Source organism: Crocuta crocuta, unplaced genomic scaffold (genome assembly GCF_008692635.1).
Source record: "Crocuta crocuta isolate KB4526 unplaced genomic scaffold, BGI_CrCroc_1.0 scaffold675, whole genome shotgun sequence".
NCBI lineage: Eukaryota > Metazoa > Chordata > Mammalia > Carnivora > Hyaenidae > Crocuta > Crocuta crocuta.
In genome coordinates this window covers 3245038-3271414 of record NW_027528796.1, presented here as the reverse complement: position 1 = coordinate 3271414, position 26377 = coordinate 3245038, and the positions used below count along the sequence as shown (strand labels likewise).

At 60.1% G+C, this 26377-nt stretch overlaps 1 protein-coding gene across 1 annotated transcript in view; it reads left to right on the top strand.

The window, feature by feature from the left end:
- Positions 1 to 25974, top strand: part of SLC37A1 (solute carrier family 37 member 1) — a 72820-nt gene extending 46846 nt beyond the window's left edge. The window contains exons 12-21 of the mRNA XM_077755452.1: positions 5328 to 5459; positions 7569 to 7659; positions 9668 to 9730; positions 10254 to 10339; positions 11238 to 11286; positions 12806 to 12879; positions 15481 to 15559; positions 20906 to 21003; positions 24485 to 24549; positions 25031 to 25974. Coding sequence (XP_077611578.1) covers positions 5328 to 5459; positions 7569 to 7659; positions 9668 to 9730; positions 10254 to 10339; positions 11238 to 11286; positions 12806 to 12879; positions 15481 to 15559; positions 20906 to 21003; positions 24485 to 24549; positions 25031 to 25046 — 753 coding nt within the window. The 3' untranslated portion in view covers positions 25047 to 25974. The remainder of the gene's footprint in view (positions 1 to 5327; positions 5460 to 7568; positions 7660 to 9667; positions 9731 to 10253; positions 10340 to 11237; positions 11287 to 12805; positions 12880 to 15480; positions 15560 to 20905; positions 21004 to 24484; positions 24550 to 25030) is intronic.
- Positions 25975 to 26377: the final 403 nt, after the last annotated feature.

Genomic DNA, 26377 nt, shown 5'->3' with positions numbered 1-26377 from the left:
GGGGGGGGGGGGGGGGCGGGTCTGCATGGACCTGGGTTGGGGGTTGAGGGGCCACACAAGGAGGGCTTGTAGGTGAGGTGGGCCCGAAAGATAAGGCAGAAGACCATCTCCCAGCCCCCTGCGCTGCCACGCCCGTGTTACAGAGGAGGAAACGGGCACCAGCGCTCAGCAGCCTCGCCGCAGCCCGGTGGGCCCCCTCCCCTCCAGGATGGTGCCACGAACTTTCTCGTGTGGCTCCGCTTCGCTGAGCACAGAGCCGTAGGCGCGTCTTGGGTGCAGTTTAGTCATTGAAATTACAGGCTGTTTTCGTTTTCAATCAAATAGACTAAAGGATAAATGTGCTACATGGGCTTCTTACTGTCTTTTATCTTCACTGCCTAAGAAAGTGTATTCGTGGTGGTTGAAATAACCGAATAGGGGAAAATGGTGTCTTGTGCGTCTTGGTTCTCAGAACTGAGGGAAATGTGCCTGGAATGCTCTAAGCTCTGTCCTCACTGCAGAGTGTGCCTTAAACGGTCAGGCATGTTTGCGCTGCTGTTACAAGAACACCGCGGACTGGGCGGCTTCAACGACATGCATTTTTTTTTTTCCCATTTCAAACATTTGTGTCCAGAGGCTGGAAGCCCACGATCCAGGCACCAGTGGATCTGGGGTCCCTGGATGCTCGTGAGAGCACAGGGAGACACGCAGGCTCTCGGGGCCCCTCCTACAAGGACCCGATGCCATCATGATGGCTCTGCTGCCACTCAGGGCTCAGGCCCCGATGCCATCGTGACGGCTCTGCCCACCACTCAAGGCTCAGGCCCCCGCACAGGAATCAGGAGGAACACGTATGTCCCGTCCACACCGTCAGACGTTCGTCGATGTCCAAATGGCTGTGACACACCCCAGGCGCCGTGTCCCCGCGCACTGCCCACCAGTTCTGATGCCGCATCTCCTGAGTGTAACCCCCTCGTTCCTTCCCTGCACCTTCTGCAAAAGTCATTGACTCCCATGTCCGTTGTGTGTTGAGAGGCCCCGGTGAGCCCCGCTTCAGGCCCGGCCACGCCCAGCTGACCCTGATGTGCCCGTGACCGGGCAGATTTTGGTCCTGTGTCCCTTCCGTGTGGCAGGAAGGGCTCACCCACTGCGGGTGGCCCTTGGGTCACCAGGCGGGATGTCCCTCAAGTCTGGCAGGACACCCTGTTGTCGCTTTCCCAGAGCGACCAGGCTCACATCCACGGGGGCCGGGAATTGAGTGGCGCCCACCCTGCCGCCGCCACCGTGTCTGTGCCACACGTGGTTCCTCAGGAGGAAAGGTGTGAAGCGAGGGGCACGTGGGGAAGCAGGTGCAAATGGAGGGACACGGCCCCGACACCACTAGCCAGGTGGACCCGCTTCCATCTTTTGGGTCTTCATGATGCTTGGCTTGTGGTGGCCGACACGTGTCACCCTTACAGGCACACGTCATTGTCATCCTTGGCTTCTCTGAGGGTCTTTCTGGCTGTGTGTGGCTCACCCAGCACGTGATGAGCGCCTCGTGGGTGTTTAAATGCAGAAGGTGACCCCACATGGCACACCAGTGGGGACCCACAAATGCCCAGGCGAGACTTTTGTCACAGCCCAGCTACGGGCTGCACAGGGCCTGGTGTGAGGAGGAGGCAGCTTTCCCCTACCTGTTTGTTTGGGGTGTTTTGTTTTTGTTTCTGGGTTGTTTTTTTTTTTAATTTTTATTTATTTTTGAGACAGAGCATGAGCAAGGGAGGGGCAGAGAGAGAGAAAGGGAGACATAGAATTTGAAGCAGGCTCCAGGCTCTGAGCTGTGAGCACAGAGCCTGATGGGGGACTTGAACCCACGAACCGTGAGATCATGACCTGAGCCAAAGTCAGATACTTAACAGACTGAGCCTCCAGGCACCCTTTTTTCTTTTTTTTTAACTTGAGAGAGAGCAAGCTCAAGCAGAGAAGGGCAAAGAGAGAGGGAGAGACTCTCAAGCAGGCTTTCACACCCAGTGAGGATCCCCGCTTGGGACTAGATCCCACGACCCTGGGGTTATAACCTGAGCCAAAATCGAGAGTCAGACACCCAATGGACTGAATCACTCAGGCACCCCACCCCCTGATTTGTCTTGCAGAACCCACCATGACACCCCCTTTTCCCTCTGTCTCCTCCAGACACTGCCAAGGACTGGAATTTGGTAGGTAGGAGCCCCCAGGCTGTGCCTAAAGTTGGTGGGTGTGGGCAGGAGGCCTTCCCCACAGAGGCCAAGCTTGCTCAGATAAAGAGCAGGGGGGCTGGATCCGGGTCTTTCCTCCAGCCCAGCGGGTGAGCCAGACACGCCTTAGGGAACCAGGAAGGGCTGTGACCAGGCGAGTTTCTGTGTATAATTCCTGCTCTGAGTTAGAGGCGCTCTTCTCTTGCTGACCAGGTCTAGTTCCCTCTGTGTTCTCTCTCTATCTGGCTGAGTCTCACCCACTGGGGAGTCGGCGTTCGTGTTTACAAAACACCTGTCCTAGACCCAAGACGATACAAATCCCAGAAGAGAACACGGGCAGTAACGTCTCTGACTTCGGCCACAGCAGCCCCTCTCTAGACGTGTCTCCAGAGGCAAGGGCAACAAAAGCAAAAATAAACTATTGGGATTTCATCAAGAAAAAGCTTCCGCACGGCAAAGGAAACCATCAGATCTAAAAGGCAACCTCCCAGACGGGAGAAGATATTTACAGATGAAATATCTGATAAGGGTTAGTATCAGGTATGAAGAACTTACACAACTTTTATATGAAGAACTTATACAACTTAACACCCAAAAAGCAAACAGTCCAATTAAAAAACGGGCAGAGGACGCGAACAGACACAAGGAAGACACCCAGATGGTCAACAGACACATGAAAAGCTGTTCAACATCACTTATCATGGAGGAAATGCAACTCAAATCTGCAACGTGGTGTCACCTCACACCTGTCAGAACGGCTAAAATTGGCAGCACAAGCAGCACCAGGTGCTGGCTGAGGTGGAGGGAGAGGAACGTTCGTGCCCTGCTGGCGGGAGTGCGCACGGGCGCAGCCGCTCCGGAATGTGCGGAGCTCCCTCAAAAAGTTAAAAGTAGAACTCCCTACCCTGTGACCCAGCAGTCACACTACTGGGTATTTACCCAAAAAACAACAAAACCACGAATTCAAAGGGATACATGCGCCCCTGTGTTTGTAGCAGCATTACCTACAGTAGCCAAGAGAGGCAAGCAGCCTAAGTGTCCGTTCACTGAGGGACGGGACAGGCGATGAGGTGCATATACACTGGAGCGCTCCTCAGCCGTAGGAAAGCGTGTCATCTCGCATCTGCAGTGACATGGGTGGAGCTGGAGAGGATTGTGCCGAGAGAAATAAGTCCATTGGAGAAAGACAAAAACCACGTGACTTCACTCATATGTAGAGTTTAAGAAACCAAACAAATGAGCAAAGGGAAAAAAACAGAGGGAAAGACAAACCAAGAAATGGACTTTTTAAATTTTTAAATAGACTCCACACCCAGCGTGGAGCCCCACATGGGACCCAGTGTGGAGCCTGAACTCACAAGCCTGAGATCAACGGTCGGATGTTTAGGGGCACCTGGGTGGCTCAGTCGGTTAAGCATCTGACTTGGGCTCAGGTCATGATCTCACGATTGGTGAGTTCTAGCCTGCTTCACATTCTGTGTCTCCCTGTCTCTCTGCCCCTCGCCTTGCTCATGTTCTGTCTCTCTTTCTGTCTCAAAAATAAATGTTTTTTTAAATTTTAAAAAAAGAAGAAGCAGTTTAATAAGACATAGGAGATTGTATGAGTTTGGGGAGAATCTTCATGAAATTGGTGAAATGATACCACACCTGCGGGACTGGCCTCTGGCATCTAATTCATACCTGAAAATTCATAATTTAAAAAAAAGAACAAAAAGCCTGTCCCGCAGTTTTCAGCCTTGACTGCACACTGACTCACCCGGGGCCTGCCCCCACCCCCGAGATTGCAGTGACCGGCCCAGGGTGCAGCCCCTCCGAGCCATGCGTCTGTGGTGTGTGGTCGCTCTCGACCTGGTCTCCTAAACGGGACAGCCAGCGTCACTCAAGAGAGAAGCTTATTCAGCGCAGACTCAGATGGAAATCCTGTTTCTATGTGCTGCTGTGGGACTGTCCTCAGGAAGATGTGCGTTCACACAGGGACAGTCATCCTCAGCCTGAAACATCAGAGTGTATGCTTACACGTGAGTGCTCTCACGGCCAGGCCGCGGCGGCGCTGGAAGCCCACCCCCCCAGAGGTGTGGACCGCGGGCCGCCCCGGGCTGAGGACGAGGCGCGGGGCTCCTGGTGGGTATCGGACTGGCCCCCGCCCGGCCTTGCAGTTTCTGGTTCTCACCGGAAGAGAATTCTCAATGTCCAGAGAGGAGTGTGGCAACACTTTGCCAGTTTCTTTCTTCCAACTTAACGGCACCTTGGAACCAACGTGCATAGGTTACAGTGAGAGAAGCACAGCACAACTATGTGCTTTCCCACTTTGTGGAAGGCATGACCTGCGCAGAAACATTGCTTTGGATGGAAGCCTTTGAACTTCATAGTTGACCCATGAAGAACACCTTTAGATCATCCTGGCCCTGGCTGGGCCCCGTCCCTGAGCGGGGGAGCGCTCTTCTTCGCTTTAATGAAAACGAAAGCACACTTTGTCCTGTGGGAATGTCCAGAATCGGAATTTGCAGAATATGGGAAGTGGCTTATGAATTTTAAAATAATGCTATTTCTGGTAACTTGTGTCCAATGTGAGCTCCTGAGAAATCACAGGAACCGTATAAAGAATTCATTAAGTCCTCCCTAAAAATTACATGTAATTCAATCAGTCAGCGGTACCCACTGTCAGCTTAGAATTCAGCTGCTTTTCCCCTATCATTAGGGCCCTCCAGTCACAAAGCTATAGAAAAATAGGTATGTATTAAATGTTCTTTAAAATCGTAACAAAAATGCAGTGTTGAATGTTTTATTATTTAATGTGACATAAGCGTTAAAGTCTCACAAGCTTTTTTTTAAGAACTGCAACAAGATCATGTCATAAATGTGGATGCGCTTTACCAGTTCTCAATGGGGGGGTGATGTTCACGTGCCATATTTTTCCGCCTCTCCAATCATCTTTCACAGATAGAGTCCTAGATTGCTGGCTCAAAGGATTTTGTATGTTTATTGCATTCTGTAAAGACACAGGGGCCCAGGACACCCCCAAGACCTAGCAGAGCAGCGGCCGCCATAGGAGTTCAGCCTCAGTTCAGCTGGATGCACCACCTGCTAACACCTTTCCTTCTCTCTTTTCTTTCCAATGGATTTCACTGCCAGGACCCTGAGATGCAGTGCTTGCTGCTGTCGGACGGAAAGCACCCGGTCCATCAGAACCACATCGTTGTCCTCCCGGCCGACGGCGGGGGTGGCACGGCCGCCATCAGCTTCACAGGGGCCCTGAAAATCCCGGTGAGTACGTGGGAAGCGTTTCCGAAAGGGCCCCACTTCCGCCTGCCGTGAAAAGAAACCAGCCTGCTGACGATCAAGCTTAGACAAAGAAATCCGTGGTTCTGTGGTCCGTGGGTTGGAAATCTATAGCGTAAAGCACGATCTGCCAACAGGTGGTCTCAGGCCTGAGTCAGGCTGCAGCGCACGCCTCATGCGTTTTCATGTTTTCACAGTCAGGTGTGCCTGCGTGTAGACGTTCACCCACTTCATAGACAAGTAGGGCTTCACATCTCCACTTGGGAAGCCAGGAAGTCAGGCTTCCGCCGGCCTGCGCCCCTGTGGCCCAGCCCCTCCCTGGACCCTGAACACCCTGACCTTGAACCCCAGGGAGAAGGTCACTGACTTCTGCTCTGTGATGTGGGCCAGCCTGCTCCACATTCTCTACCCTTCAAAGTGCTTTTAGGAGAACAGAGCTATTCCGTTTGAGCCACGTGTGCTACAGGGCAGGGGGAAGTGCGAGCTGGGGGAGGGACAGGAAGCCGCCCCTGGACATACAGGCTGCCGTGTGCAGCCTCTGCACTCACTCCCGGTTTAAAGATGAGGTGCACTGCTCCATCACGGGCGCACATAGCGCCTGCTGGTGGGCGCACCATGCATGATCAGGACGTGAAGGAGGCCCAGGGAGAAGTTACTCCAGACGGCAGGGAGAAGGGGACATGTGCGGTGGTGAGATTTCTTGTTGGTTTGGACTTTTCTTGTGTTAAAGTCACAGCTCCCTCAGCAGAGGGCCTGGGGAGCGCACACGGACACACGGAAGACGTGTTCTTCTGGCGTGGCGGGCCGCGGCGGGCGGTGCGGGCAGGGCTGAGGGCCGAAGCAGGTGCGGAGGGCAGACCGCGGACACTGCCCACGCGGGGTGAGGCGTCCAGGCCCTCGCTGCTGCCGGCCCCGGGCACCACACGCCTAGGAGCGCCCGCGGGGGAGATAGGCTGCTGCAGATTTCACGCCCAGACCTCCCCTGCTGACGAGCAAGGGCGGGGGGAGCACAGGTCCAGAGGCCCTTTAGCGACTGGGTGAGGCTGGTCTCCAGCCAGCAGGGCAGGCGGGGACTCCCAGAGTCGGCAGAACGTGGGTTGCCTGTAGGGGGCGCTGGCTTTAAAAAGTTACCTTAAAAATTTTGTTGTTAAGAACAAGTAACTTTCCTGTGGCGCCTTATCGCACAGGCACTCGGCGTGGGCGGCGTGGGGTGCACACGGTTGTACAGTAGGTGGCATTGCGGACAGAGCAGCCTCGCAGGGCCTGCTTGCCCGGGGCCCAGCCCCACACGCGCTGGGTGTCCCAGGCAAGTGTGGCGCCCGCTGCGCGCTTCCGCAGTTCGGGCTCGGTGCCTGGCGAAGGACGTCACGTCCTGAGGATTCCTGAGCCCATCGTTACAGCAGCGAGCGCAGCGCCAGGCGCCCAGGAAGCCTGGGGCCAGTCGCGTCCTCCTGGCGGGGTCGCCGCCGTGAAACACAGACCCCTTTCGTCCGGAACTCACATCACTCGGGAGCTGTGTTCTCTGCCCAGTTTCGGTGGCTGTCCCTGTGCGCACACCGCATGCTGCCTGAGGCTCGTCCCTGCTCTCACCCAGTGCTGGCCCCAGTTACCGCCTCCCCATGCCACCTCTTTCTAAGAGTGGACTAAAGTCAAGCACGAGCAGGCGTCCCACCGTAGCCGTAGGGCCGCAGACCTCGTTCCCCCGGGAGACCTCCGTCTCCTGCTGCCTTCCCAGCCCCTGGTGTGTTGAGCGCGGGCAGGGTGTGGGCACCCGGGGTGCGCTGTGCGGCGGCCCCTGTGTTGTTTGCAGGGGATTCCGGCCCGGGTGAGCGTGCTGGGTGCGCGGGGTCGAGACGGCCTTCCAGGCGCCCCTCGGGAGCTCCCCCCACCCGGCTGTGTCCGGAGTCATGCGGTGCGGCAGTCATGTTCACGGGCCCGTGCTCTGCCCACCCCCGGCCCGACTGATCGGCATCCCCCCTCCCTGCCGCCGTGGAGGTGCTCAGCCCCGAGATGCCGGCTGTGTCCGTGGGAATGGAGTAATCCACGATTCCGTCGCACGTTCGGGCAAACAGCGGCTCTGTGTCCCTCTCTCAGGGCGTGATCGAGTTCTCTCTGTGTCTGCTGTTCGCCAAGCTGGTCAGCTACACCTTCCTGTTCTGGCTCCCCCTGTACATCACCAGCGTCGGTGAGTACTCGCTGCTTGAGACGCATGTTGAGTTCGCATAGCGCCTGTGCCCGCAGCCCCTCTCGTGTGCGGCTTCCGCGGTCTTGGGAGGAAAGGCACACACGATACCCGGTGACTCGAGACGGACCGGTGAGTCACACGGCGTGGTTAGAAAGCAGGTGTAGACAAAAAGAGAGTTCTGGCACGAAAGTTCCGTGGCCGTAATAACAGCCTCACTGGGGCTCCCGGGGCCCAGGTCATACCCCAGCTGCGGCTGCCACTTCACGGGGCTCTTCCCACCTGGGGCGGCCTGCTTGGAAGTGACGACACACCCACCGTGCACAGAGGAGGCCCTGGGGATCTGAGGTGACAGAGGCGGACTGATGCGACCCGGAGGTTGTGCCTGGGGGTGGGATCCAGTTTTCGGGACAGCTGACAGCTTGTCATGTTTCCCCAAGTCCAGCTGTGGCTGAGGCCATACGTGTGGCTGAACACACAGCTCACTGGCCCCCTGACACCCCCCCCCGTGCCATGTGTAACCACAGTTCCTGAGGGTCCTTGAGTGCGGGGGCTGTAGGCACGGCCGAGAGGGCACAGGGACCGTCAGAAGGGCCGGGAGCCAGGGATTGCAAGGGTCCCCGGGAGATGCAGCCTCTGGGGGGCGGGGGGCGGCCGCGAGGGGGTGTGTGGAGCCCGGGGGTCCCCAGAGCACAGACCACTGTCGGGGAGGAAGGCCCTCCTCTGCCCTGTGGTCCTCGTAGCTGGGCCCAGAGTCACACTGACCTGGGACACATTCGCAGGAGAAAATCCAACTCCGTTTGGTGCGTACGGGGAATCCACAAAGACGTGGGATTCTGGGGACAGTCGGGCCACAGGACGTCCTGAGCTCCGGGGAGGGTTGGCCGTGGGGGGCCCGGAGCGGGGGGCGCGGTCAGGAAGGTGGGAGGAGGTGCTGGGAAAGGAGTCACCCTGTTGGGCAGAGCAGCCCCTTAGGTAGAGAGGAGGCTGTGCTAAGAGCGCGCTTCCTGCCGCGGGCTCGCCTTTCCAGGGCGGGTGTCGGCGGCTGTGGGGGAGGCAAGGAACGTTCCTGAACCTGCCGGGTGTTGATTGCTTTCAACTCAAAAGAATCTTCAGGTCAAAGTGGCCCTTCTTGGGGCCGCCTGCCCTGGGCCCGAACCACATATTCCCCACGGCCACAAGGTCCAGCAGACGTGGCCGTGAGCCCAGGGCAGGAGGGCTGAGTTTCCCCGGACAGCAGGTGAGGCGGTACGGGGACCGCCACGTGGTGGGGACAGAGTCCGGGAGGGAGGGAAGGTGGTCAGGAGCAGCACCCTGTCGAGCGACCCCCTCTCCACGGGGGCGGGCGAGCCGCACACAGTGTAGACGGGAGACCCCTCCTCCACGGGGGCGGGCGAGCCGCACACAGTGTAGACAGATATCCTACCTTCTTTCTTCCTTTGTTCCCCCATGATTGCAGAAGGGGGGACATTTTCAGGACTTGGGTCATGATTTGCTGGCTTTTCTAATCTGAGTGATTAAAAGAGCTAAGTCGCTTGTCTGTTTGTGCCTTGAGGACGCCAGGAAAGGCCAGACTCGACTGATGGCCCCAAATGCGTCCCTAGCCCGTTTCCCCTGCACTGGCCACCGTCAGTCCCCTCAGAGCCCAGCGTGGCTCCCTCCCTGTTGTCCGAGGAGGCCTTCAGGGTCCGCCGAGGGTCCAGGGCACACCCGTCATGCCGGGGGCCTCTGCCAGGCTGTCCTCGCCGCCTTCTGTGCTGCGCCTAACTCCCCGCCGTCCCGGGGACACAGAGCGGAGGGGTGGGGATTAGACAGAGCCACGGAAATCCTCATATGCACGTGAGGAGCGTGGCTCCCCTCCTTCCTGCGCCCCCCCCCGTGGCCTGCCGTCTCCTTCAAGCCGAGCTCACCACTAACGGCTGCTTGGTTTCGGTCACGCCTGGGACACACGGCTGTCACCGTGTCTTCCTGTGCTGCCACTTGCTCACGGGGACACCTGTCCTTCTGTCAGATCACCTGGACGCCAGACAAGCCGGGGAGCTCTCCACCCTGTTTGACGTGGGCGGGATCTTCGGTGAGTCCGCCCTCCCTGCCGTCCTTGGATGGTGCTGTGTGGACCCTGCGCCCTGTCCCCTCTGAGCTGTCTGAGCTGACTTCCTGTTGAGAGGGACACAGGTTCCCCAGAATGTCGGATCACCCGAGTGGACGTGCAGCCGTCACTCTGGGGGGGACCGTCCCTTGCCCCCCGCCCCCCACCAGGGCACAGACTTGGAGCTAGAACCGGTGGCAGACTGGGGTGCCAGTGCCCTAACAGTGGGGGGGCTTCGGGGCCAGCCTCGCAGCAGACCCTGCCACGGCCTCCCTGAGAGATGCCCCCGGGTCACCCAGATCCCATCACGACCCCACAAGGCCTGGTCACTGAGGCCGCTTCCTGCCAGCGGTGGACAGCGAGCGTGGACAGGGACGTGGCTAACAGTGGACAGCGAGCGTGGACAGGGACGTGGGGAAGGAGAGGATTCTCACTGCCGTCTTGCATATTCCGCTCTCTCTCCATGGGCTCCTGCCCCGGGGACCCAAGCAACCCCTCTGCGTTGCAGGTGGGATCCTGGCGGGCGTGATCTCAGATCGACTGGAGAAACGAGCCTCCACCTGTGGCCTGATGCTCTTGCTTGCGGCCCCGACGGTNTCACCTCCAGCCCAGGCTCAGCCCCATTCCTGGCTCATGGTGTCAGGTACTGGCCGTGGCCTGGGAACCCCTCTGTGTGCCCCCCCACCGAACCTGCCCAGCCCCCTTTCCTCAGAGGTCTCCCCTGCCCCCTGCACGTTGCTGGGCCACTCTCCATCCCTGGCTCCCTTTGGGGGCTCCCTCCCTTGGCTCCTCCCCCACAGGCTCCCGCTCAGCCTCTAGGGGCCCCCACACCCCAGGCAGCAGCGACCCTGCACACAGCAGTGCTGGCTTCCACTGCTTTTAACACATTTGGTGGCAATGACCTTGGGCAGGTGACTTCCCTCTGTGCACCTGCCTCCTCACGGGGAATGTGAAGGTGAGGGTGGTGCCCCCCCCCAGAGTGAAGGGGAGGGTCAGGTGAAGCCTACTAACTCAGCATGGTGTCACAGCAATAGTAGCGTCACTCACCAGCCTGCCTGGCACGCACCTGCCCGTCCGCCACTCCGCTGGGCTGTCCGGGCACCTCAGGGCCCGGGCACCAGCTTATGGACCCGCGGAGAGCGCCACTGAAGAAATGGCGGCGTGGCCCCGTGGCCCCTGCCACAGGAGCCCCCAGCAGGCGCACCTGCTCGGGCGGACGGCACACACAGGGGCCGGGTCGGACTGAGGCACGGAGCCCGGGGAGAGCTGCCCCAGTCACGTCCCCGGCCCTGGGGGCTCAGAGCGGGAGGCGCCGTCAGAGCCGCGTACGAGGACTGGTCCGGGGCTCAGGGCGCCAGGCTTCACGGTGCCTAGCGAGGGCCGCAGGGCCTCGCTCCTTCTTAGGGGCCCCTCCTGGGTGGCTGCCTGAGAACCCCGGGCGGCATCCGGCCACGCTTGGTGACCCGATCCCCCGCCTTCGCATTGTTCACAGCTCTACATGTTCTCTGCCATCAGCAGGATGGGCCTAGAAGCCACGATCGGTGAGTCCCTGCGGCCTTTCTGCTTTTCTTCCGGACGCGGCTTTTGCCCACGCAGCCCGATGAAGCGGGTAACAAACTAGCGTGGAAGCGCTTGGCTGGTGGAGCAGGTAGTCCCGCGTCCCTGTCTGGGGGGGACTCCTGCTCCAGGAGTGAGGCCGGCCCGTCCGCAGGCTTGAGAGCAAGCATGGGAGAGCATGGCCCCCACCCCCCGCTCCAGGGCCATGCGGGGGCGCCTGGAGAAGCCACGTGTCCCCCCCCAGGAGGCAGAGGCCAGACCCCCAGCCGCCTCCGCCAGCTGCCTCTCTGAGAGCCGGTGAGGACGCAGGAGCCCATTCTTTCCTTCCTGGAAGCAGCACCGTCAGATACGGCTCTGATGCTTCAGAAACGTATTTTGTTTTGTTTTGTTTTTTTAGTATTTATTTATTTATTTTCAGAGAGAGAGAGAGCAGAGCAGGGACAGAGATAGAGGGGGGAGAGAATGCCAAGCAGGCTCTGCACTGTCAGCCCGATGCAGGGCTCGAACTCATAAACTGTGAGATCATGACCTGAGCAGAACCAGACGCTTAACCCACTAAGCCACCCAGGTGCCCCTCTTTTTTTTTTTTTTAAGTTTATAAATTTATGTTGAGAGAGAGGCAGAGAGGGAGAGGGAGAGGATCCCACGCGGGCTCTGCACTGTCAGCACGGAGCCTGACCCAGGGCTCAATCTCACAAACGGTGAGATCATGACCTGAGCCAAAATCAAGAGCCAGATGCTTAACCCACTGAGCCACCCAGGCGCCCTGGTAAATATTTTTTCTGTCTTAACAAGCCAGCAGCAGTGATTGGGAGGGAGACAGGCTGTGTGTGATCCCGTTACAAGTTATCCAGAAGGCAGGGCGCTGACTCAAGGGACCGTGGGGTTTCCCGTGACCCGCTGGTCCAGAAGCTTCTGCGCAGAAGTGTGTGAACCAGGGGCTAATTTGGGAAAGTGAGCCTGGAGGACGGTTTAGAAAGCATGCATTTTAGAAGTAAGTGTGTTACCCTGCCCCCCCAGGAGCTCAGCTGCTCTGGGGTCTGGGGTTCCCTCGGGGGCAGCCGTCCAGAGAGAGCGAGAGCGAGAGAGAGCAAGAGAGAGGGAGAGAGAGAGGGAGCCCTTCCCGCTGCAGAGCAGGCCAAGGCTGGGATTAGCACCGGCCGACACTGACGACAGGGAGCATCCGCACACCCCCGGCACGTCCACGCTCAGGATGCGGGGGTTCTGGTGCCTCCAGGCTGTCAACACTGGCCGCCAGTTGAGGGTTGAGGAAACGGAGTAGCTGGTCCTCTCACACAGCCCAGGCCTGCGGGGTTGTGATGGGGACCTAGGAACGCACCTGGGCAGCTTTACAGGACACCCCCCCACGCTGGCCCCCGGCGTGCAGGCCACCTTATGCCCCCACCTTGTGACCCCAGGGTGCGCCCCCCGGGGCTGCCGAGACCTCTCCCAGAGGGCGCTGTTTGCTGCTAAATCCCTCCTCCCGGTTTCTGGTTCCCACAGCCATGCTGCTCCTCAGCGGAGCCCTGGTCAGCGGGCCGTACGCCCTGATCACCACCGCCGTGTCCGCCGACCTGGTGAGTGGCCACCGTCCCGGCGCCGAGTCGGGGGGGGGTGGGGGTGGGCCAGAGACGACCTCTGCTAGTTAAGCGGTGTCTTTAGGGAAGGAGAGTTTGCCTGTGACTGAGCCTGTGCTCTTGCGGGCCTTCCCGAGCCCCTTGGTAAGCAAGGGTGGAGCCAGGCCAAGACGCTGGTCTGAGGCCCGAGGTCAGAAGCCAGCAGCCTGGCTGGCTCCCTCCTCCGTGCTGCCCTCCATGCCACCCCAGGGGCTGGTGACCAGGCACCCCTGAGCCCACCCTGGGGCCCAGATCGGCGCAGTGGGCTCGGCTCCTCCCTTCAATCGGCCCCTGGCCTTGGGGACCGATCCGGACGGGGCCCCTGAGCCCCAGAGGATGCGTTCCAGAGAGGACGCAAGCCAGTGTTCACGGCGGGAGATGCCAGTGCCGTGGGGGTGGGAGCCATCGGGCCTTGGGGTCCACGTCCTTCCTGGAGGGGGCTGCTGGCAGGTGACTCCGGTGGGGGCGGGGCTGCCCTGTGCGCCTGACGCAAGAGACGCCGCCGTCTAGCGGGCCCCACGCTGCACGCACCAAGGTACGAGGTCTCTTTGAAAAGTCATTTCTAAATAAACAAGAGGAGACAGGTCCCACGCCGAGAACGCCTGCGGACACTCTGTCCTCGAGAGGGGAGCCGCCTCGCTGTCCTTAGGTGCCGGCTGCGCACAGTGACGTCGTCGCTGCAGGAGGGGCCTGACCGACGCCCCGCGGGGACCAGGGTCAGCGCCCACAGTGACAGGGCGCGTGACGGTGTGCACCTGGCCACGAGCTGCGAGGGCGCCACCGCACCTCCGAGACCGTCCTCCCCGAACACTAGGAGGAAACCGTCCCCCGCAGGCCAGCAGAGGGCGCCCCGCCCACCCCACGGGGGCCACGGAGTGGGGGAGGAGGGGGAGGAGGCGGACGGCCGGGCGCCATGTGGTGTCCCGCACAGAAGGAAGTCTAAGTCCACAGGAGCTGGAAACCCGCGAGTTAGTCATCGTGACGCATCAGTGTGGGGCCCTGACTGAGGCGGCGACTTGGGGGCCGTGGGCGCAGGGCACACAGCCGTGTCCCCTCTTGGCAGAACTTCTGTGCACCCGAGACTAATCTCAGGTGAAACCACGAGTCGTTAGTAGACTTGTGGGCAGGATGGCCGGCCTTCTGGGCATCTGGCACAGCGTCCCCTCCCCCACAGGCTCCCAGGGCTTCTGGAACTTTCCTGCCTGAGGTGGCCCTGCTTCTCTTCTGCGTCTCTGTCAGGTCCTCACAGAGTCACACCCAGAACCCACCGGCCACTCCCTCCTACTGTTTGGAGGCTGTGGCAAGTCCCTGGGGCTACGGACCCCACGCCACAGTGGACCCCACACCATGGCAGACCCCATGCCACAGTGGACCCCACGCCACAGTGGACCCCACGCCACAGTGGACCCCACGCCACAGCGGACCCCACGCCATGGCAGACCCCACACCACAGTGGACCCCACGCCAAAGTGGACCCCACACTTCAGTAGACCCCACACTTCAGTGGACCCCACACTACAGCGGACCTCGTGCCCATGCAGACCCCACGCCGGCCCCCTGCCCCTCCTCTCAGCGCCAGCGTCTGCCTGACACTCCACCTGCCCAGTAGTTCAGCGCGCCGTGCTCCGCCCTCAGCCCCTTCCGCTCCCGGGACAGCCAGAGGCCCTGATGGGTCGGCAGGCAGAGGTGGAGGGAGGGCTCTGGGGAGCCCACCAGGCACAGCCCTCCAACATCAGCCACCTTTGTGCTCATGTCCGCACGGGCACAGAGGTGCTGGGAGGGGCCCCAGCAGACGAGCCACAGTCATCTGCCCCGTGGGTCAGGGGACAGAGCAGGGACTCAGACTCCAGGAAACATGGGTTACAGGCGATTGTCGCTTTGCGTGTGTGCTTTAATTTGTACACTGCCGGGCACACGCACACAGGCATCAAACAGATAGGCTTTGATTTGTGACATTTTAGGTTTCCAGGCGCTTTTTTCCCCAGTCAGTTACTTTTCTCTTACTGTCCTCAGTCTGTCCCCCCTGTCCCCGCCATGTATTGCTTTTTGAAAACCAAAGCCCCTCTTGGTTTGTCCTTCAGGACTTGGTGACCCTCACACTGGTTTCTTGGCCCTGCCCTCCCCACCCCCCTTCCTGCCTGGCACTTGCCATTGACCGGGTTGGGTTTTAGGTACCACAGAGCCACTGGCAGTGTCACAGGAAGGCCCTCACGGGAACGTGGACGCGGACGTTGATGCTGCTCCCCCTCAGGGGCAGGCACACATCCGTGTCTTTCCCTTCCACGTTGGCGGGTGTGGTGTGCCGAGTGACTAGCTGTGGCTTGAAGGATTCAGAGAGTTCTTTAAACCAGAATATGTTTGGGCAGATATCTCCGACGATGTAAGCTTTGCGTATTTTCCCGGAGTAAGTTGGGAACGGAGTGGAGTTTAGATTTCCTGGTGGAAAACGCCCCACGTTCTGAATTGCTTTGCAACGTCGTCCGGGTACATTGTTGCAAGAGGGTGCAGGCTTGGCTGCTGCCGCAGAGATGTGCCTCACGTCTGGTGTTCCCTCCCTTCCAGGGCACGCACAAAAGTCTCAAAGGAAACTCCCACGCCCTCGCCACCGTGACCGCCATCATTGACGGGACCGGGTCTGTAGGTGAGTGGATAGCTTTGGGGCTGAGAGGTTAATTGTGATCGTGGGGGAAACATCCTAGTTNCCATGGCAGACCCCACACCACAGTGGACCCCACGCCAAAGTGGACCCCACACTTCAGTAGACCCCACACTTCAGTGGACCCCACGCCATAGTGGACCCCATGCTACAGCAGACCTCACGCTACAGTGGACCCCACACCACAGTAGACTCCACGCCATGGCAGACCCCACGCCACAGTGGACCCCACACTTCAGTAGACCCCACACTTCAGTGGACCCCACGCCATAGTGGACCCCATGCTACAGCAGACCTCACGCTACAGTGGACCCCACACCACAGTAGACTCCACGCCACAGTGGACCCCACGCCACGGTGGACCCCACACTTCAGTGGACCCCACACTACAGCGGACCTCGTGCCCATGCAGACCCCACGCCGGCCCCCTGCCCCTCCTCTCAGCGCCAGCGTCTGCCTGACACTCCACCTGCCCAGTAGTTCAGCGCGCCGTGCTCCGCCCTCAGCCCCTTCCGCTCCCGGGACAGCCAGAGGCCCTGATGGGTCGGCAGGCAGAGGTGGAGGGAGGGCTCTGGGGAGCCCACCAGGCACAGCCCTCCAACATCAGCCACCTTTGTGCTCATGTCCGCACGGGCACAGAGGTGCTGGGAGGGGCCCCAGCAGACGAGCCACAGTCATCTGCCCCGTGGGTCAGGGGACAGAGCAGGGACTCAGACTCCAGGAAACATGGGTTACAGGCGATTGTCGCTTTGCGTGTGTGCTTTAATTTGTACACTGCCGGGCACACGCACACAGGCATCAAACAGATAGGCTTTGATTTGTGACATTTTAGGTTTCCAGGCGCTTTTTTCCCCAGTCAGTTACTTTTCTCTTACTGTCCTCAGTCTGTCCCCCCTGTCCCCGCCATGTATTGCTTTTTGAAAACCAAAGCCCCTCTTGGTTTGTCCTTCAGGACTTGGTGACCCTCACACTGGTTTCTTGGCCCTGCCCTCCCCACCCCCCTTCCTGCCTGGCACTTGCCATTGACCGGGTTGGGTTTTAGGTACCACAGAGCCACTGGCAGTGTCACAGGAAGGCCCTCACGGGAACGTGGACGCGGACGTTGATGCTGCTCCCCCTCAGGGGCAGGCACACATCCGTGTCTTTCCCTTCCACGTTGGCGGGTGTGGTGTGCCGAGTGACTAGCTGTGGCTTGAAGGATTCAGAGAGTTCTTTAAACCAGAATATGTTTGGGCAGATATCTCCGACGATGTAAGCTTTGCGTATTTTCCCGGAGTAAGTTGGGAACGGAGTGGAGTTTAGATTTCCTGGTGGAAAACGCCCCACGTTCTGAATTGCTTTGCAACGTCGTCCGGGTACATTGTTGCAAGAGGGTGCAGGCTTGGCTGCTGCCGCAGAGATGTGCCTCACGTCTGGTGTTCCCTCCCTTCCAGGGCACGCACAAAAGTCTCAAAGGAAACTCCCACGCCCTCGCCACCGTGACCGCCATCATTGACGGGACCGGGTCTGTAGGTGAGTGGATAGCTTTGGGGCTGAGAGGTTAATTGTGATCGTGGGGGAAACATCCTAGTTCCCAGGTGCCGAGGATTCCAGATGTTTTGCTAAAACTAGTATTGCTGCCCTTTTTTTCTTTTTTCTTTTTTTTATTGCATGAAACACTCTTTACAGTATTGTTATAATGCTTATTCTAAAAGAAAAATTAGACAGTCTTTTAAGATTANCCCCCCAGCGCTGCTCACAAACACCAGCGTGCCCCTGCGCAGGGCCTTTGCACGGGCTGCACCCCGCGCCAGAGGAGCTCCCCTCGGGGAACCTGCTACCTGTGCCCTGCACCCTGGGAGCCTTTGCTCAGGAGTCACGCCACCCTCTCAGCAAGATGGCTCGGCCTGTCTGGAAGGCGGACCCTCTTCCCCCACACTCAGGGCCTCTCTCCACTTACATCTCTTCTCCGCGGCACCTTCTGCCCGCCTGCCTTGTGCTGTCCCTTCTCCCTTCGCCTGAATGGAGGCTGCCCGAGGACAGGAGTCCGCTCCGCTCTCTGCCGTATTCTGAGCACAGAGATGCTGCCTGGAGCCCAGAGTCCCTTGCAAACGAGTGGGAAATGAATTGCCTGGCTGCTCCCACCCCCAGCACGGCAGACAGGGCCCGGCCCCCTCCTGTTGGGGGTGTTGAGTTCCCAGGGAGGGGCCCGGCGGGAGGTGGCTGGCTCCCTGCAGCCTGCACTGTTCATCAGGACAGGGCTGCCCGCCCCCAGCCCCGCTCTGGCCCCTTCCCGGGACCCCGGCAGCTCGCCTCACACAGCACGCCCTGCTTGTTCTGAGATGCACCGGGCACCAGGGGGCCAGGCTTGAGCCTCTGCTGTTCCCCAAAGTCCTAGCTGCCCTGTTGTTCGATCGTGGGGTGACTTTGAATTTGCTGGGCAGTGTCAGGGGTCACCCTGTGAGGGTTAACTGCGACAGTTCCCTTCAGGAGGCCTGGGGTGCGTCTAGGAAAGGGGGTGCTGTGCTCAGGGGGTGTCGGCAGGGCCCGGAAGACACGCTCAGCCAGAAGTCGGGACGCTCTGGGCTGAGCTGAGTCCTCGTGAGCCTTGCGACTCTGGGCCACCTTCCGTGCCTTCTGTCCCCCGAGGACGGTCTGTGGGTCTGTCCAGCTGTCACTGTGAAGCCACGTCTTCAGGCTCACCTACGGCTCTCCAGCATCGACGGCTGTTTCATGGCAGACGGTGGTGGTATACAAGGACGGAAACGTGGATTAGGCCAAAAGCCCATCTTTTTTGACATTCTTCTGAAAACAAGAGGGAGCAGGTGTGCCTGGCCGAGGGTGGAGGGTGCACCGGTGAGCCCCCGGGAGAATCCAGGTCCCGGCTCTAAACACCTTCTCCCCCACGAAGGACGGCCAAGGGCAGCCAGACCCGCTCGACCTCGCCGTAAGCTGCAGTGCACACTGGGCGCGGAGCCCTCGCGCCTCAACTCCCGCGGCCCCTGCAGCTCTGCTTTCTCCCGGCCGAGGGCCCCAGGAAGTGGCCGCTGTGGAGCAAGCCACACCCCTGCCCATCCCTCCCTGCACAAGTGCCGCCTCCCCGACAGAAGGAAGAAAGGCTGGAGTGGAATGCACGCCATTCAGTGCTCACCTTGACACGTTCATTCGGTGCCGGAAATACTGGTGTGGGAGGCAGAGCGCAGCTGACGGTACCCAAGCGATGTCCTCGCACCGCGCACCGCGGCCCGTGCTTCCGGTGACTCGGCTTACGTGCTCGGTGCTCCCCGTGCTCAGAGTCGCCTCCCGGGGGCACGCGCTGCCGTCGGGCCTGTTTCACACACGGCACCTGCATAGCGCCCCGAGTTGTGTCCAGCTCATCTTTATCTCATCAAAGTGACCCTGGATGTGACTTTCAAGGCTAGAGATGTCGGTCCTCGCACACCCCCAGCCCCTCCTCCTAGGTGCAGCCACGTCAGCTCTTCCCCTGTTCTGAGCTGCGCACAAGGCTACCTGCTTCTCCGCCCCTCGGCCCGACGCCGGCTGCCGTCCTCCGGGAAGGAGGCTGGGGCTCGGCTCTTGAACCCCCACCCCCTCCACTTCCTCCTCAGTCAGCACCGCTCATCGTGTCAGCAGCGCGTAAGAAATGAGCTTTCCGCGGTCGTGCTCGCTCCCTTGCTTCCCCCCCCCGTCACCCCTGAGGCCGTCAGCTGTGAGGGGCCAGCAGTGCAATGCCCCCCACAGCTTGTCCCGGAGCCGCTTCCCCACCGCGTTCCCACGTTGGCCCGTCTTCTAGCTCGCGGCTCTGCCCTTCTTCAGTGGGGACTTCCAGGGGCTTCCTGAGCGGCAGCCCGCGGGAGGGGGAGCGTGAGGGCTGGGAGTGTGCGGTCCCCATCCTCCAGCTGTGGATACGAGTCCCGGGCTAAGGTCCTTTCTCTTCAGGGTTCCAGTGCCCCGTGGCTCCCACAGGCCTCCATGGGACGTCTGCTGCCCCCTCGGCCCAGCCTTCGTTTCTGCCCCCTGCTGCTTCCCCCCAAAACCTCTGGGCGCACTTCTTTATCTCCGGTGCCTTCTTCATCCCCTGTGCCCCGGGTACCCGGACTCGCTCCGCCTGGGGACACGTGCCCTTCCTCTCTGCGACATTGTGCCCTGTGTCTTCTTTGACCCGTGACCCTTACCGCTGTGTGTCTTTAAGTCCCGGAAAACTGATGAGTCAGATGTTAGTTAGCCTTTTGAGTTAATTCCTTCCATTTTTTCTTTGTTTCCTTTTTTCCTGACTTTTCCCCTTTTCTCTGCTTTCTCAGAGATGTGCTCGACTTTACTTTCAACCTTCATTTTGCACCATCGTGTTAACACTCGTTAGCGTTTTTCTACCTCTTTAGTTCTTATTTCTTGGACACAACGTGTAATAGATTGATTCGCAAAATTGTGGATACTAGTTCTGTGAGAATATCATATGGTTCAATTCAATTTTCTATCAATCGTCTGAAGGTATTAAATTTCCTGGGAACTTCCTCCTCCCCAATTTGTTTCTTTCCTCTGGTTCCCCTCCTTCCCACTTGTTTGCTCTCACCTTGGAGCGTTCCTCAGACACAGGTGGGTCGGGCCAGCCCTTCGTAAATTTGTTTTTAAGAACGAGCCACCGAGCACTTACTAGAAGCCCTTTCCACACAGAATGGCGGGTCAACCGCTGGTTGTCACGGTCGTGGGATCCGACTGGAATCTGGAGGAGGAGACTTGGCAGTGCCAGCCGGGGTGTGGCCCGGGGCCAGCGTTCCGTCATTGTGGGCGAGGGCAGGCGCCTGCTGGGTGGACGTGAAGTATACATGTACGTCCGTACTTTTTATATGTGTATACTTCTCCCCACACCACTGAGGGGCAAACCGCAGACAAGCTGCCCCTTTACAGTAACTGTGTATTGAGTATGCACCCCCTGGAGGCAGAGCCCCGGATTGAACCGCCACACGCCATCATCCAGTGAGCCAGTCAGCACTGACACGCATTAGCACCTTCAAACTTACTCATTTCACCAACATCATTTCTAACGCAAGCAGATCTAAGATTCTGCGTGAGATTCAGATTCCACTAGTCACGCCTTTAATTGGGATGGTTGGATCCAAAGAATGAACGTGTTAAGGTCAAGTGCGTAGTTCAAGATTTGCTTCTGGAAAGAGGCTGTGCCCGTCGTGTCCCCCCCCAGGACTGTGCGTGACCAGTCCGGTGGGCAGGGATGGGGCTGTGCTGTTTGCCCGTGTTTTTCCTGAAGTGTGAGCGAGGTGCCAAGCGCCAGGCTGTGCGCTGGCTGGGCCTTCCGGCACCTTCCTCACACAGCCCGTGTTGCGCTTGCCCCTGCAGGAGCTGCGCTGGGCCCCCTGCTGGCGGGACTCCTCTCCCCGTCCGGATGGAACAACGTGTTCTACATGCTGATGGTTGCTGACGCCTGTGCCTTACTGGTAAGTCCACGCTGGTCGTCCAGACATCGTGCCGCTTGTGCCGGCGGAAGTGCAGCCCCCGGGGAGCCTTGGTCGTGACACCCCAGCCTCCCCAGGCGCTCGCGATCCGAGGCCTCCCTCTTTCTGGTCTGAACAAATGTCAGAGCGGAGGCCAGCCTGCCCGTGGCTCTGCAGTGACAGGCTCCTCCCCGCGTGGGCTCCCGGCCCGTCCTCTGCCGGGCGCAGTGCCCCTGGGGCAGGCAGCGTGGCCTCTCTGCTCTGCAGCCCCCGCGAAGGCTAAATGGGCATAATAATGGCACCCGAGACGGATTATCGAGGGGACTGGGTGGCGGAACCTCCTCCCGACATGGTGACCTCCGTTGCCCAGTGCTGCTCCTGCGTCCTACAGGAAGTGGACTCCTGGGGCCCGCAGGGACAGGCACGGAGGAGCGGGGGCGGCGGGGGCGGGCACCCAGCTCCCGTGTGCGGCCCCTGCTCTGCGTGCGGCTGCAGGACAGACAGGCGCCGGCCCCAGTCGGAGGCCGGCCACGCTCTCCCGAGGGCGGCTAGTGTGCACTCCACCTGCAGCTGCCCTGCGCTCAGGGACCCCAGCCTGAGGCCACGTGCCTCCACTTGCTTCCCCAGAAGCCCCCCGAGGTTGAACTCTGTAAGGACGAGTCAAGGACTTGGGAACACCAGCTCTACCCATCAGATGAGAGTTCTGTGTTTTCATTCCAGGGCCGTTACACACACCCCATCCCTACCTTACACCCCCACCCCCACCCCCGTCCCTGGAGGATCCAGTGCCAGCTCTCACCTCAGGGGCCTGTTAGCCGAGGCAGCTACTCCTCTGAGCGTCTGTTTTGGTAAATGCCTGAAGGCTTTAGTGAAGTCCCAGATCGGTTTCCACCAAGAGGCAGCGAGGCGTCTGTCATTACGGCGGTTTAAAGATGGAAGACCCCCCTCAGCAATGCGGGGAGCACACGTTATGCTTCCTTTTAAATGCACAGCCAACCCCATAGAACAGAATGGTTTCCCCAGGACCCAGAATGTCGAAGCAGCACAGACAACTCCCCGGGCTGGAGCAGCGGGCATCGAGGGGCTGGGGGTTTGGCCCCCCTGGGGAGCAGAGGTCCCACATGAGTGGGGAGCGGGGGGCCGGGACCTTCCGAGGGCTGGGCTTCAGCGGGCACGTGGGTCCATGAAGATGGGGTCTGTGTCCAGAAGAGGTTGGTGGGTGGGAGGGTCATCGCTGAGACTGCTTAGCCCCAGGCCCGCCTATAGTAAGCTTTTGTTTCTGAACTTATATAAACATGCGTAATAGGTGCCAAAAAATGCGTAAAAGTGGTCTGGACGGTGATATACCCGGTTCTTGGGCAAAAGCAGATCTAAACCCATTGGCAAGGACGGACCTCACCCCGCTGCGCAGGATTCCCACAGCTCACGCCCGGCAGAGGAGCCCTCGATCTGAAATCAGGACACAGTGCCGTGTGTTTGGGGTGACAGACACCACAAACCGCAGAATGAGACCCCCCCCCAAATTGCAGATAAAACGGCTGTCAGGCAGGCGGAGTGGCATTGAAGCTCTCCCAGAAGGGAAAGCATGGGAGTGTGTGGAGCACAGAGACGAAGACGCCCCGGGTGCAGCACAGCGCGGAAGCCGTGGCCGGCACCGGAGACGCAACACGGAACCGAGCCCCAGGGAGCACATACGTGCAGACGTGACTGTGAGCCGCCTGCCGTCACCGGGCAGTGGCCGGGCTTGCAGGCCGGACGGCGCACGTGACGCGTCACAGTTCACAAAGGACAGAGAAGAGGATGTGCAAGTGCCAGACGGGCAAGGGGTGACGGACGGCAAACCGCACCGGCCAGGGTGGGTGAGATCCGGACGGAAGAGCAGGGGGTCCGCGGCGGCCTAGACACCAGACAGCCCAGCTCTCCGCTGCTCAGGAGACCCGACCCACCCCCGGGTCTGGGACCGGGCCCGGCACCGCGCAGCTCACACTGTGGGGTCAGACGCGGGGCGCTGCCAGACTGCCCGTGGCTCCTGCTCAGAGCCTGGTGGCCGCGCTGTCACACGCACGGGCTGACCCCCGCTGGCCCGGGTCAGGGGGCCCCAGGCACCTGGGCAGGCACCCAGAGCAGGCGGGTCTCCCTCCTCTTCCCTGCAGACACGGCTCTCTGTCACACGCAAAAGTGTGGCCTTTTTTTTTTGTTAATTTTTTAAAAATATTTATTTTTGAGAGAGAGAGCGCGAGCAGGGGAGGGGCAGAGAGAGAGGGAGACACAGGATCCGAAGCAGCTCCAGGCTCCAAACTGTCAGCACAGAGCCCGATGCGGGACTGGACCCATGAGATCATGACCGGAACCGAAGTCGGACACAACCGACTGAGCCCCCCGGCGCCCCACGAGAACGTGCTCTCTGTCTTTCAGATTTGCCACTGCCGTTTGCATGGTTTCATGCGCGTTACACACCCGTCCCCTTATTCACTTTTCCCTTTGCGTGTGTGATCTGCTCTGGATGATCGTGGGCTCTGCGAACACGCACGCAGTGCACTCGGTGGGACGTGCGGGTCAGGTGCCCCATCCTCAGCCCCTGACACGCTCCCTGCTTTGCCCCGTGACTGTGTGCACAGGGCTCCAGGGTCCAGCGGAGCCGCCGGACCGCACTCTCTCTGCAGGAGACAGCTGTTCTCTCGGCCCTGAGCTTCTCTTCGAGCTGCTGCTCCACCCGGGTCCCGGCCTCCTGAGCGCTGACCCGAGGCCGTGCCGGCCCTCTCTCCACCGGCCCCTCCTGGGCCTGGGGGCACCTGCTGCCTTCTAAGGAGGCTCCACCCAAACCAGGGATGGGGGCAGCTCGCAGAAATCCAGGTCCGCAGACACGGGCAGAGCCAGCTGGCCGCGTGGCGCCCAGTCGCCAGGGTGGCTCCATAGGTGGCCCCGGCCCTGTGAGCACGTGCGGGAGCGGTACGGGCAAGGCAGGGCCGTACCCCTGGTTTGCTCCCACGGCAGCAGCAGAGGCCGCGGGCAAGGGTCCCGGCAGGGCCAGGCGCTCCCCCAGATGTTTCCCAAGGAAACGTGGCTGTTCCGAGGGCAGCCTGGCCGGCCTCCGGGTGCCAGGGTCTGGGAGATGCTCGCCTGGTCCTCTGGGTCCACCCCTCTGGGTCCACCCCCCCGGGTCTCCCCCCCCAGAGCCACTGTGATCATGGGCCACCTGGTCTTCATTCTCTCCTCCTAATTTGGATATTTTACGATTGGACTCATTTCATTTTGAACATTATTCAATCCCGAACGTTTTAGGCTGAAATCTGTCCTTACCTCCCGGAGCACGGTCTCCGTGTGACTCAGGCACTCAGCGCTGCCCTGGGTCCCGGGGCGCCCCGGCCCATGACGTGGGGCCCCCGCAGCCCCCCAAGCGGCCGTGCGCCGGGCCCCCGGGGCGCTGACCAGGCCCCTGCCCGCAGTAACGGCCTCTCGTCCTTGTTCTTTGTTCTGGGGGCAGTTCCTGATCCGCCTCATCCACAAGGAGCTGAGCTGCCCGGGGTCGGCGACCGGGGACCAGGTTCTGTAAGTGCCCCTCCCCCTGCCCCCGGCCAGAGGTCAAAGGGCAGCTGGAATAGGGTCTGCCTGCCCGCCCTCCACCCTGGCCTCTCCTAAAACAGAAAGGAAAGGAAACGCACACACCGTGCCTGCCGCCGCGCACATCGTTCACGCTGGTTTTCCTTTCCCAGCAGATGGCTCAGGGTGGCTGAGCCTCATATCGGTCTCTCCCAGGATCTGCAGGAAAACATCAGGGAGACCGCCTTCTGTGTGGCCTTTGAGCTTTGGCTTTGAAACCAGAACAGAAGCCCCCAGTCCCCAGCCTGCCCCCCGTCCCCGTCCCTCCTGGTCCCCAGCCTGCCCCCCCGTCCCTGTCCCTCCTGGTCCCCAGCCTGTCCCCTGTCCCTCCTCGTCCCTGGGTGGCCCCAGAGGCTCTGGGGGGCTTGTGCATCCGTCCTGCGTCATTTCTGGCTGTGTCACCAGCTGCCCCTTTGTCTTCCTCTTCCAGGTCCAAGGAACACTGACCCCTGAGTCCCCCGGAGGGAGGCGGGCCCGCCCTTCACCATCGGTCTATCAAGGGAAAGTTCAAGTTAAAGGATCCTGTGTTGGAAAGAACGATTGACCCTTGCCTTTTGCACACACACCTGGATAAGACACAGAAGCCACCTCGGGAAGGTGCTGTTTTAGGCGAGCTGTGGAGCTCAGCACAGCGGACAGGAGCCGCGTGGGAAGTGCCCTCACCATGGCTGCGCCCGGGACACACGCTGGACGGGCAGGCACCCGCCGGGTGGCGCTCAGGGGAGCCTGAGTCTCTCAGGTGCTTCAGCCAGGATGTTAGAGCAGGCGCGTACCGCGCCGGCAGGGACCTTGATGCCACCTAAACGGGCCGTGTGGGCACTGGACGCTGCAGCGGGCACGAGAACGCAGCCCGCACGGAGCCCAGAAGAAACCTGAGACCCGGGTCAGAAACCAAGACGGACCTTGGTGCCCTCACATCACCCACAAGGCTTCCCGCCGCCTCCCCCTGTTCCGCAGCAGCCTGGAAAGTTGTCGCCGAGTGAGCCACCGTGAGGCCATCCGCCCGCTTGTCAGGGGCTCCGGGAACGCCAGCCCCGAGCCCCCGGAGGTGTCTGCCGTCTGGGCGCTGCGGCGGCCACGGCCCCTGGTCCCTGCAGCTCTCGGGAGGACGTGGCGGGCGGCGGGCCTGGTGCAGTGTGTCACCCGCTGCTCCCCGGGCGCCTGGCGCTGCCTCCCGCTCTGTCGCACCAGTGTGGGGTTATTTATTTACGATGTGGTGTGTCTTATAGAAGCCGAAGAAAATACATGGCATTTTGTTATTTATTAAGACAAACTCTGATTGGGTTTTTTTTTTTTTTTTTGGCCATTTGTTTTCCCAGCTGCCTCGCAAAACACTTCTCTGCTCTTTGAAATAAAATAATTTTTTAAAGTTTACTTTTATTTATTTATTCATTTATTTATTTGGGGAGCGAGAGTTCAAAGCAGCCTCCGCACTGTCAGCGCAGAGCCCAACGCAGGCTCGTTCTCACAGACCAGGAGATCACAACCCGAGCCGAGATCAAGGGCCAGACGCTTAACCAACGGAGCCACCAGGCGCCCCAAATAAAACTTAAAAAAAAGCCTCAGGCAGAATGGGGATTGTGTCTGCTCACGTTTCCCTCATGCTAAAAAAGAAAACTTCCAAACACCATGTTCTTCATCTTCTCGGGGTTGGACACGGTCCGTAGCTCCGTTTGCAGCAAGGCCGCGGCCACCGTGTTCGGGGCAGGGGCGAGGGGGGCCGGGCAGTTTGCGCATGGGGCGAACGCCACAGGGAAGGGCAGGGCCGCCCCCGAAA